We start from the raw sequence: 12,792 nt of genomic DNA, 5'->3' as shown, positions 1-12,792 counted from the left end.
TTGCGAGCGTTTTTTATGTTCATTAAATAAATCTTAATCAACTACAACATCTGTGAAGTGACGACTATGAACAATCGGGATCTGTGCAAAAATGGAATCTAGGCAAACGAGATCTGTGCAACAGTCGATCTGCGCAAAAGAAATCTTGACAATCGGTGCTTTGCTGTTTATCTGTCGCTTCAGCATCCTCTTAATTACACATTTTTATCATAATCTGAGTGTCTTTTAATATCCTTTTATGTCGTATGTTTGTAAGAAATAGGATCAAAGTACATATGTAGAGCTTAAAAACAATTCTACAATATAAAAATATAGTTAAATTATACTACGAAACTATAAGGAAAAAACTTACACTCATTTTTGATACTTTAAGAGAATTTCATAAAAATCTTATATAATTTATTTGCTTCTAGAGAAGCACTTTTTATTTGCTGTAGTAAATACGGAGAAATTTGGATTCTTCAACGTAAAACGGTATACAGATCTTTTCCAAACTATTAAAGATTTTTTCTAGTTGTAGTTTTTTTCTTTCGACGCAGAATCGTTCTCTCGATTCAAAAAAAAAAAAAAAACAAAAAAACAAAATTGAAACAAAATATATATGTTGATTTTTCGCGGAAATGTTTAATTTTAAAGTCGCGTGGGTTTCACAAATCCAGTCAGTTCAACTAGTACGCATTTTTAGATGTCAGTTCACGAAAGATTAACTTTACATATCTTATACAGGGTGTCCTGTAATTGCCGTTTCACCGCTTGTAGGCAGGTAAAAGCGGTTATTCTAAAACGAAAAGTCCTATATCACTTTGCAAAATTCGCAATAATTAACAAAATATTAATTAATAAAGATCCGCTAATCAGCGTGCATCTAGCGTAAGAACAGCCCAGTCTATCGCGCCGTAGCGATGGAATGGAAGGAGTTAATAGAATAACATGTGCATACATAGACAGCATATAGGCTGCGTTTGGGCAGCGCGCTATCCGCGCTATTGTATTCCGTTGCTACGGCGCGACAGACTGGGCTGTTCTTACGCTGGATGCACGCTGATTAGCGGATTTTCATTAATTAATATTTCGTTAAGAGGGTACTGGATACCGACTATAGAGACCTGTAAATCGACGTTTTAATATTTCGTTTTGTGCCGTATTTANTGCATNAAATCCAAAATGCTTCTACAGAAATAAGTAAATTATGCTAAGAGTTTGCTGTTGTTCTTTGGAATGTCAAAATTCAGCATAAATTTTTTCTTATACAGTTTTCTTCTATAATCTCACNATATATTCATGTATATAAAATTATTTCTAAGCTTATGTACGTATTTACACTGAACTACAGCAATACGTACGACACAAAACAATCTAATGAAACACTCAAAATATGATTTGGTTGTCTAATTGATGCACAAAAAGTAATATTGTGATGATGTGTATTTGATACCATATACTATCATTATGAATAAAAAACAAGTTCAAAAAAGCATTATATACCCATTTTCAAAAGCTTTATATAGTTTTGTATATTTATTTGCTTTTGTAGAAGCGCTTTTAATGTTGTGCAGTAAATAAAATTAAAAAATAAAGAAATTTAGGTTATAAAAACGTCGGTTTACAGGTCTCTATCCAGTTTACAAGCCGGGCTCCAGTACCCTCTTAATTATTGCGAATCTTCCAAAGTGGTATAGGACTTTTCGTCTTGGAATAACCTCTTCTACCTGCCTACAAGCGATGAGACGCCAATTACGGGACACCCTGTATATCAACTCGAAAAGTAACCGCGTGTCAAAACAACAAATAGACAACACAAAAACATTACAACGTTTTTATCAAGGTTTCTGGAAGTTCTTAAATAAATTACCATAAATACAGAAATAAATTAATATAAATAAGAAATGTCAAAGCCAAATACGTTATTAAAAAAGTTATAAAAAATATTTTATACAATGTGTTGATAATGTTTCTCGCCAAGACTTATGATTATGATTTGACAATTAGAAACATTCAGCAATATTTTAGTTTATGAACTAATAGTGAGTAGTGTGTTTATTATATAATAAATAATTTTTTATTTAACTTTTTTTAATGTTTATTAAAGTTTTTTGATTTTTCAATTTTATTTTTTTTATTATTTTCATAAATTTGATGTTCTTTATTTGAATGCTTAATTATAATTTTTTTCTTTAACTTTTTTTACTTTAATTTTTTATCTGTAGTATATACAGAACTTATTTTTGTATATGAACTTCTAGAGATTTTTATAAAAGCACTGCAATGTTTTGTGATTGTTTGTTGTTTTGACTTCCTCTGATTGTTGACATGCAGTTACAATTTTTGGATTGATATATAAAATGATGTACAAAGCTAAGATCACTTTATTTTTAGTTATATTACAGAATGTTTATTTAAACTTTCGTAAAGAATGTAGACAAATGTGTATTTGTATTGTTTTATATAAATGGGTTGAAGATGATCACAATAAAATGATCGAAACGTTTTATATTTAAAAGTATAACAGCAAATTTTTAATTAAAAAAGTTGCACTCAGTGCGCACTAGTGCAGGCTACCGAATTTGCTGTAAATTTAGTTTTATAATAATTAACTATTAAGCTTGTTTTTGATTAAATTTGCTTAAATTTAAAATATGTACTACCATAATATGTACAACAATCATAAATGACGATACCTTCAGTTTGCTCCCGCGCGAATTTCGTTTAGGTATAGGCTAGTCGTATTTTGCGTAACGATATTTTACACTGATTTTGGAAAGGTTGGCAAGCAAAAACCGATCACGATCAAGCACAATAAACGTCATTAATGTTTTTTGAAAAGAATCTTTTTGACAATATTTACTTTTATCATAGTAATCTTTTTTATACAAATTTGATAGTGCAGATGACATTTTGCGCTAAGATAATAGTTCCTCAGACAAAACAACAGCAAAGGTAAGCGTCTATTTCTCAGCAAATAATTTTAAGAACATTAAAATATAATTGTAGTGAATGAATTATATTTTTGTACATTTGTTTAAAACAAATTGTAACACTTTCTATAGTTTTTAGAAATAACCTTCTACTTATCAAAAAAGAAACTTAATTTTACTTGTACAAAGTACATTATATAATTTATAACTACATTTAGAAAGAAGTTACAATTTTTTTATATTCACAAAAAATTTCTAGTTCAAAAAAGATAGATAAAAGATAGAAATTTCTAGTTCAAAAAAGATAAATTTACTAATGTGTTAACCTATAATAGGAAACAAAATTGCTTATAATTCTAAAGACGAGACCATCAACACTATTACGACAATGCTGGAGGGTAAAGTTCTGTCGCGACATCGACGGAAGATCGATGCAGCCGCACCCGATTCGCCGCAGAAAATGGCAATTCCAACCAGTAGAAACTTCGCCAGCTGCTACATAGAATTGTGCAAGCAACAACGTCTGCGACCCTTGCCAGTAATTTGCGTGACTTTGCCGCATAGCCTGGATTTCACTACTGATCGCGTCAAAATAGACGACTGGGGACCAATTTTAAATTCTCTTTCCCTTGATCGATCGCTTAAATCGATCAGCGTGCACAGCAGGTTCTATATTATTTCTATTCTAAATTACCTATTAAGGCTCCTCGACCTAAGCATTAAGTCTGATTGACAGTTGTAACAAAAACTAATAGGCGTAGAAAACACAAAGTTTTTTTCGCGTTGCTTACACTTTTTTTGCATTTAGAATAAGATAGATATATATGTTCACTAGCAATAAAAAAATGTGCGAAATAGACAAGGATCTAAAAGCAAAAGAAAAAGTTTCCGCGTGACTATTTTGCATTTTTTATTGCTAGTGTTCATACTTTGATTTAAAAAAAAAAGAAAACCAAAAAAGTGCAAAAAAAGTATAAGCACAAATAGATCTATATCTGCACATCACATAGCGACTTAAAAAGGCCTAAAAAAATACAAAAGTTTCGCGCATTTTAAATAGAAATAAAAATGTTTAACAACAAATCAATACTGGAAACTTCGTTCGGAGTATAATTAGTAAGAAACGCAAAGTCAAAGTATGATTTTAACAGTTATCAAAACCTGTGATAAATTCATATTTCGATTTTATTATGTAGCCTTCGGTTTTATTGTTGAATCGAAAGAAGAATTTTCGATATATTTTACAATAGATTCTTACTTAAATCTATTCTGTTTAAGTCAAATCAAGGCAATGACTCGCTTACGTTTTCTTTTTCCCATTGGCGTCTCGTATACTTACAAGCTGTTAAGTGAAATAATTATACATAAGTTGCATAAATATATACACGTTATATATGTCATACAAATTTAGTATATGTAACTATGTGTATATTATAATACACAGTCACAATACAAACCTTATTTACTACTATTGTCATTGCTTCTCTCTCTTAAGGTCACTAACATAATCAGTTACTATTCTGCATTGATATGTACAGTACGTATAAACTATGCAAGAATAAAATAAAAATGAAAGAGATAAAAGAAACATGACTTAAGCGGGTTACTCGGTAAACAGAAAAGTACTTCCCAGTAAACACAAAGTAACAGTTACGTAACATTAATGTTATAATTTCCCACTCAACAATGTAACTGCTACGTACAAGGCATGTTACATTGCAGTTACATTGTTGAGTGGGAAATTATAACATTAATGTTACGTTACTTTGTGGTTACTAGGTTCAGAAGTGTACTTTATTGATTTTACGTCCAATCATACAGAAATATAATATAAATACTTTTATGTTTACACAAAATGCATGAAACTTTTGTATATCTTCCTTACTTTTCATCATCAGTTTAAGATAATCGCGGAAGTATCAAAGAGCCTTAAATATTATACTGTAGATCAATTCTCAAAACAAAATATCAGAGAAGTGGTATATTCGTTTATTCTAAATTAATAAACATTTTAGATAAAAAAATTAACACATTTATAATGCAATTTTAATCCTAGATACCAATGTCGCAAACTGTTGGAAGAAGTAAATTCTGAAGATAAAGTGCGAGCGATAAATAAAGCTCCGGTGGTCCTCACGCGGTACTTGTTAGAGTGGCTGTCGCAAAGCGTCGGTCAGTGCATAAGAAACTCGTCTAGCCTCACACATTTAGAACTCGAAGGCATTCCGTTTCCACCGGACTGCATCGCAGTACTTTGCGTCGGTTTGTCGAGAACTGAAACTTTGCACCATTTGTCTCTTCGACGTTGCTATATTGGCGACACCGGTTGCGAGCTAATTTGTCAAACAATAGCAGATATTCGTAGTATAAAAACGTTGAATCTTAGCTACTGCAATCTAACATCTACTTCCGGCAACGCGTTAGCATCCGCGCTCTCTAGACAAAAACTGGCATTATATCATGACACGTGGAAACAGTCATTAAGGTATCGCGATGCCAACTTTGAGACAATGCCAGGACTACGCCGATTGACCTTGAATGACAATCCACATTTAGGCAACTGCGCAGTGAAAGAGGTGATCGAAGCGATACGTGACAGTTTATGGATGAAAGCGCTAGATCTCCAACATTGTGGCTTAACAGATCAGATTGGCACAGATCTATTAAATTTACTGGATCAGAACAACACACTTGCTGTGCTCGATGTGCGAAAGAACACGAATTTAAACGAAGAACTTGCAGTAGAGATCATGAAGAAATTGGAAGAAAATGTCGAAGAGAAGTCAGATTATAAATGGCTAGGATTAGCGCCGAAGGACCAGAGAATTGCTTCAACTGACATTCAAAAAGATAGCAAAAAAGAAGACGCTACCAAGATCTCTAGATCACGAAGTGCGTTCATCCGATACACAAGAAGACCATTTCTGGCAATACCTATAAGAAGAACAGTTCCACTGCCAATTCTACGGACAAAAATCAAATCGGATTTGCCGTCATTTCACGATGTTATTCAGCAACGCAATTTACGACCACGAACAATGGATACCATACAACCGACGTCTAAGATTTCTCTTCATCTAGATCTTCAATCTCATATACAATCCACAAATCATGCCAGTCATGAAAACGCAGTACAATATTCCACGGAAACTAGTTTAAAAAGTCTCGATTCAAGCAAAGTGGACGTCGGCACACAAAGTCAACACGATGAATCAGAAGAGATTCATAATATTTTAGAACAACTAACAAAAGCTCAAGAAGAACAAGACAAGCTCCTCGAAAAAACTAAATATACCGATCGTATGCTCATCGAAGAGCGAACACGGCGCGAAACCGCCGAGATAAATCTACGCTTAGCGCAAAACAATATAGTTGAAATGGAAAACGCTCTGACAAAAAAAGAAAACGAGACCAGAGATTATTTATTGATCAGTCAACAGTCTTTAAATGAGATATGCTTGTCTTTCGATCGTCTTCTGCAGCTATTGGAAAACGTTGTCTCTAATTATCCTTTTGACAAAACGCAAAACACGCAGCGGATAACGACGAGCGCGGACATCAAACAGCATCTTGCATCTGTTATCAAACAGACTAAGTCAGAAAATCTGAAGCGAAGCTATAAAGTGAATATTAAGGTACCGAGATACAGCGTCATAGACAGCGCGCGGAAATTTGTTAAGTCCGAGAGTGATGTCAGATCAACTCTGCCGATCTCGACGATTCATCTTGAGAGAAAGATCGGTGAATATCCAGATGAAAATGACTCACGCTATAGACATTGCGATACCAACAAGCCGATATCGCCTAGCGATCGTGCCCGAGCAATTTTCGCTGGAATTGTCACCAGCGAAACCATGCTTCACTTTTATTAATCGATCAATATGTTCGGCGAGTTCAGTGAACGTCTGCAAACAGTATGATAAAAAGAGAAATATGTATATATGCAAAAATATGTGTATATGCAGAAAATGTACACAGATTTTGTGCACATACATATTATACACACACATATGTTCACGTGCATGGTATACGCGCACGTTATCTTTTTTTTATAAACTATTTTATTATATCACATTAAAACTGTTACAATATTTCGGTATTAGTTTTTTTATATCTCAATATATTTCAATATATGTGTGTGTGTATGTATGTAGGTACAATGTATTTCGAACATTCAAGATACATAAAAATGTATAAAACATCTTTTTAGGTGTTTGTTATAGACGTTTGGCGTACTTTTGTATTTTATCTAAAAAGTGAATATTGTGTGTCAAAACTTTTCAATGTCTACAATTTAAGACTAATGGCAAATATAAACATCAATTGTGCAAATTTGGTTGCACTATTCCAGCACTTGAAAGCTTACAAGAAACACTTACAAAATTGAGCGAAAGAAAGAACTATAAAATTGAAACAAAAATAAAGTGAAAGGTTTAACATTATTCGAGATATTGCTACATGGAATTGCAACCGAGCTCGCGAAATTATCTCAGTTGTACAATTTTGTCACACATATACTGAAAATTTTGAATAATCAGAAATGTAGGATACATATTACTTGTGGAATAAACAGCTATTACAAAAGTAATCAAATACACAAAGTATGTACTTTGCTTTTGTAACAGTATATAATGTAATAATTCGCTGAGAATTCCGCGCTTCTGAACTGCTCCGAGACATTGGCTGTTTTAATGTTCATCCTTCAGGTTTCTATAAATTTTCCATTACTCTTTCAATCTAGACAACCGGTTATCTGATAAACGCTACATTTATTCGGTCTGCCAGTCAAAGGTAATTTTTCATGATAGGTCACGCTCGGCATGTCGCTCACGATGGCGAAAGCTAAACCTAGTGTGCAACACAAGATCAAACGTGCCAACAACGATGGCATCTCGTTGCTCCTGTCGCTTCACTTGTCGATAAGTGACTGTATTGATCGTCGTCTCCGTCATTGGTTATTAATCGACTGTGTCTAAGTTGAAATTTCATAGATTCATAGAGCTTTGTGACGCCACTTACAAGTTTGCACCTGCAGTTAACACTTTTGCCCTTTCGATGTATTAGTCTTATTACTATCGATTTGCGAACAAGAGTGTCTCACTTGTTGTTACTTAATATATTTATTTTACCGAAATTTTTATTTATTATTCTGCTTTTTAATGTTTACTAATATATTTTATTACAACTTTTTAATGTTTACTAATATATTTTATTACAAAGACATATCTACTTACATATGATGATATATGTACTTATTTGCAAAAATTAAATAAAACAATTAAGCTAAATAGAAAATCAAAACTAAAATTTGATATAATAAAGAAGATAGTATGTGTGTGTATATACAGGGTGTTCCTGAATTGGTGTAACATTTCTCGTAAACAGGTAGAAGAAGTAAAATTGAGTTGATAAGTCTTATATCATTTTGCTAAATTCGCAATAGTTACCGAGATCTCAATTAACAAAGATCTGCGAATAAGCGTGCATCGGGCTGACTTACGCGCGTAGGACAGCCCAGCGCGTTTCATTACGCGCGTACGATTACATCTTAATATGTATATGTTATAGAGAGTATATGCTGTTATATTAGCTCCTCCCATATGTTGCTACAGGTAACACCGTAAGCGCGCGAAGCGCGCCGGGTTGTATTATGCTCGTAATGCTACCTCTAGACTATGCGCGTATTCGTGATTCGTGATTCGTGATTCGCGATTATACAAACACACTTTTTGCGTGTATTCGCGTAACTACTACGTAACTACGTAGCGCATTGCTACGAATCGCAAATCACGAATCACGAATACACGCATAGTCTATTCCCAGCATAAGACAGCTCGATGCATGCTTATTTGCTGATCTTTGTTAATTAAGATCTCAGTAACTATTGCGAATTTAGCAAAATGGTATCGGACTTATCGACTCAGTTTTACTCCTTCTACCTGTCTACGAGAGATGTTACACCAATTCTGGGACATCCTGTATACAGGGTGTCTGACAACGAACTATAAAGCCGACGTGTGTAGGTAGATTGGATCAATCTGAGCAGAAAAGTTGTTTACCAGTTTGCAAAATTCACAATAGTTATTAAGATATAAATTAATAAATATGAGCCGATGAGAGCGCGCAGGGGGCAATGATCGGATTCTATATGCGTGCACGATTATCAGCTCTACTTCTCGCTCGTCGCTGCTCGCTGCGTACCGACGAATAGCGCCCGATTGCAAGAAGCTGAGTCGCGTCGCGCTTTTTGTATACTCCGCCTCTCGTTGCTAAGACATTGCATGAGAGAAGCCATTTTTTTTTCCAGCTGATAATCGTGCACGCCTATAGAGTCCGATCATTGTCTCCCGCGCGCTCATTGGCTTGCATTTATTAATTCATATCTCAATAACTATTGCGAATATTGCAAACTGGTAAACTGGTTTTCTGCTCAGATTGACTCAACCTACACACGTCGGCTTGAAAATTCGTTGTCAGATACCTTGTATATATACATATACAGTATGAAATTTGACAAATATACAGATCCAACAATTACTTTAACATCTCTTGTAAGCAGGTAGAAAGAGTAAAACTGAGTCGAAATTAAAAAAGATCCGCGAATAAGCATGCATCGGGCCGTTTTACGCGCATAAGACAGCCCAGCGCGCTTCGTGCGGTTACCTTTTATTATGTATACAGGGTGTTTGATAAGTACCATCTCATCGCTTATAGGTAGGTAGAAGGGGTTATTCTAGGACGAAAAGTCCTATACCATTTTGGAAAATTCGCAATAATTAACAAAATATTAATGAATAAAGATCCGCTAATCAGCGTGTATCCAGAGTAAGGACAGCGCAAAGACAGCCCAGTCTTGGCGCTTGTTGGCGAGCAACCGCCCTGCTTGCCCTCCGATCCTGCGCCTTCTCTTCGAATTCCTGACGCGCTGTGTACACATGTTATTCTATTAGCACCTCCTATTCTGTCGCTACGGCACATACGCACGAAAGACTGGGCTGTCCTTACGGTATTCTTACTCTGGATGCACGCTGATTAGCGGATCTTTATTCACTAATATTTCGTTATTTATTGCGAATTTTCCAAAGTGGTATAGAACTTTTCGTTTTAGAATAATCCCTTCTACTTACCTACAAGCGGTGAGACGGTACTTATCAAACACCCTGTATGTTAGTATATGCTGTTATATTACTTCTTCCATACGTTGTTACGGGTAACACCGTGAGCGCGTGAAGCGTGCCGGGCTGTCCCACACGCGTAAGACAGCCCGATGCATGCTTATTCGTGAATATTGTTAATTAAGATCTCGGTAACTATTGCGAATCTCGTAAAATGGTATAGGATTTTTCGATTAAGTTTTACTCCTTCTACCTGTCTACGAGAGATGTTAAAGTAATTTTCGGACACCCTGTATATGTATATATTTGTCAAATTTCATACTTAATAACTCAATACATACATACAATATATGTAATAAAAATAGTATTTACCCAAATACGCCTACAGCAACAGCGGCTTCACGAAGCGCTCTTTCTTGGTCCATTTCAACGAGAGCTTCTGGTCTAATAGTGGCAGTGTTTCTTGGTTGACGTTCATTTTGAACAGCTGCAATGTTACAAATTAAAAAATGTATCTAAAAGAAAATAGCTATTATAATTGAAAAGAATAACCCATTTCTTTTAGTTAACAAATAATTAACAAATTAAGAGTTGTTTATAATAAGTGTTCTTTCTCACTTTATCTTTTTTCAAAATAATGAAATGTTTCAATGTGTTTTATTTTTGGCTTTTGCAGTTACGTAGCATCAACACAATTAATTCTATGTTTTTGATTTAAGTGATGTGCGAGATGTGTTTTTAAGTGCACCATTCGCAATTTTTTCTTGCTCGACAAATAAGTTAGTTATTACAAGTTTTTGTGATAAGTTACGATAGTATATTGAATTATCAATTACACATGTCTAAAAATAGCATGTTTTAGAATATATTAAAAGTACTTTCTGAAATAATGTATTCTTTTTGCATCCTGCAAAAATTGTATAAATCAAATTGTGTAATATATTCTATACAGAACAACATTCTATACAAACTTCCATTAGATGTTTATTAGACGTTACATAGAGGTGTATATCTTACATTTTTATATTTATAATTTGTGATATAATACAATTTTTACAATAGTGTGCTAAAAATTTATATTCATGTGCATACATTGTACATGTACATATACATATATATTTTATTCAAATAATATATTGCTAATAATAAAAGAAATATAAATGCAAAAGATCTGTTTATTTTCCATACTTATATATCGACTAGTATATAATAAAGGAGAAGAAAAGACAAATTTGGCGATAAAGTAGTCAACTCATTATTCAATCATCCCAATACTCAATCAAGTATAATAATTATTATTTTACAGTGATTGATAAATAACATTAATATTAAAACAATTTTTTTATGAAACAAACACTTGCGTGTCGGAAAAAATAGCTTTTCTTCTTAAAAATGAAATTTAAAAAAGAATTAAGAACTATTAAATATATGAATTAGTATAGGTATCAAGTTATCAGATTAGAACCAATAGTTGTATATAATGTACACAGCGCCTCAGGAATTCGAAGAGTAAGCGCGGGGATCGGAGGGCAAGCGGGGCGGTTGCTCGCCAACAAACGCCGTATGAAGTGTACAGTAGGGAGCACCATATCGTGCGGCTCTAGGAGAAGTATTCATCGGAAATTTTTTTTCTAGCTGCTCCTATTACTGCGCGCTGCTCTCCTTCGATCTCGGGCTGCTGGCAGAGATCGAAGGAGAACGACGCGCGATGGTAGAAGCAGTCAAAGGAGAAATTCCCGAAAAATACTTCCCTTGGAGCCGCACGATATGGTGCTCCCTACTGTACATACGGCCCGCTATACGACCCTACTCTTCGAATTCCTGACGCGCTGTGTACATGTGTATGTATTGTACAGAATATTTAGGGTTAGATGTATATTTTTGACATAATAATCTTTTTTAACTAAGTCATAGGCTAGTTATAGGTAAGTATTAAAATGAAAACAATTTATTTTTATGCTTTAATGCTTATTTATATTTACTTGTTTTGTTTTTAGGTGTTAACTTTAGGTTAACTATAATTCCACTTTTAATCCGATTGTCTATTGAAATAGATCGTGATTGAATATTGGTTTTCTTGATTGTTTATAAGTTTCGGTAAATATGCATAAAAAGGGAGCACCCTCGGAGGTCATTGTCCTTGACATATGTTGTCAAGGACATCTTCCTGAACAACAATCTGCAACTTTTAGCTGTCGCTCGTTGTTCGTTAAAAAATTATAAACAAAAGAAATATCATAAATGACCTCTTATTTTCCTTCACGAAAAAATGAAGGCATATAACAACATCAATATGCACGGTTACACTCACCATACAGTAAATCACAAAGAAAATTTTGTAGATCCTCATACTAATTGTCACACGCAAAACATCGAAAGAATTTGGCGAGATATGCGAAGTAATACTCCACGTTTCGGGACATCGGTACATTAATTGAATTCTTCACTTGACACTTAATTTAATTCTTCATTTTTTCGTGAGGGGGGAGCAGGGGGGAGAAACGAAGCCAATATGTCCGTAATATTACGTGCTATATAAATATCTCATCATTTTATCTTTATAGTTCATTTGACAAAAATAAAAGTAGAATGATGCAATAACGCTGAGAGCACACTTTCCGAACTCGCTCATTCTTATTTCAAGATCGTACACGTGATAGATACATAAAGAATTTCTTTGGTATAATATATCTGTCAGTCATAATTAGTTAACATGTATATATAATTACTTTTTGTATATATATATATTTATATTTGTATAT

At 33.9% G+C, this 12,792-nt stretch overlaps 1 protein-coding gene across 1 annotated transcript; it reads left to right on the top strand.

Annotated features, from left to right (window-relative positions):
- Window positions 1-2,717: 2,717 nt before the first annotated feature.
- On the top strand, window positions 2,718-8,031 carry LOC109860674 (centrosomal protein of 78 kDa-like). Its single transcript, XM_020439947.1, has 3 exons — window positions 2,718-2,937; window positions 3,251-3,581; window positions 4,972-8,031. Exons 2-3 carry the CDS (start codon window positions 3,304-3,306, stop codon window positions 6,785-6,787), a joined length of 2,094 nt encoding a protein of 697 aa, XP_020295536.1. The 5' UTR covers window positions 2,718-2,937; window positions 3,251-3,303; the 3' UTR covers window positions 6,788-8,031.
- The last annotated feature ends 4,761 nt before the right edge of the window (window positions 8,032-12,792 follow it).

This window comes from Pseudomyrmex gracilis, unplaced genomic scaffold, assembly GCF_002006095.1.
Source record: "Pseudomyrmex gracilis isolate BER0280 unplaced genomic scaffold, ASM200609v1 scaffold_447, whole genome shotgun sequence".
Taxonomy (NCBI): Eukaryota; Metazoa; Arthropoda; class Insecta; order Hymenoptera; family Formicidae; genus Pseudomyrmex; species Pseudomyrmex gracilis.
Note: the sequence above shows the minus strand (reverse complement) of the source record. Positions and strands in the feature narration are given on the sequence as shown.

Excerpts from the sequence above, each read along its gene's own strand:
- LOC109860674 (XM_020439947.1), top strand. The coding sequence starts at position 3,304 with ATGCTGGAGGGTAAAGTTCTGTCGCGACATCGACGGAAGATCGATGCA. Across the intron at positions 3,582-4,971 it reads TCGATCAGCGTGCACAGCAG|ATACCAATGTCGCAAACTGT; the intron begins GTTCTATATTAT and ends TTTTAATCCTAG.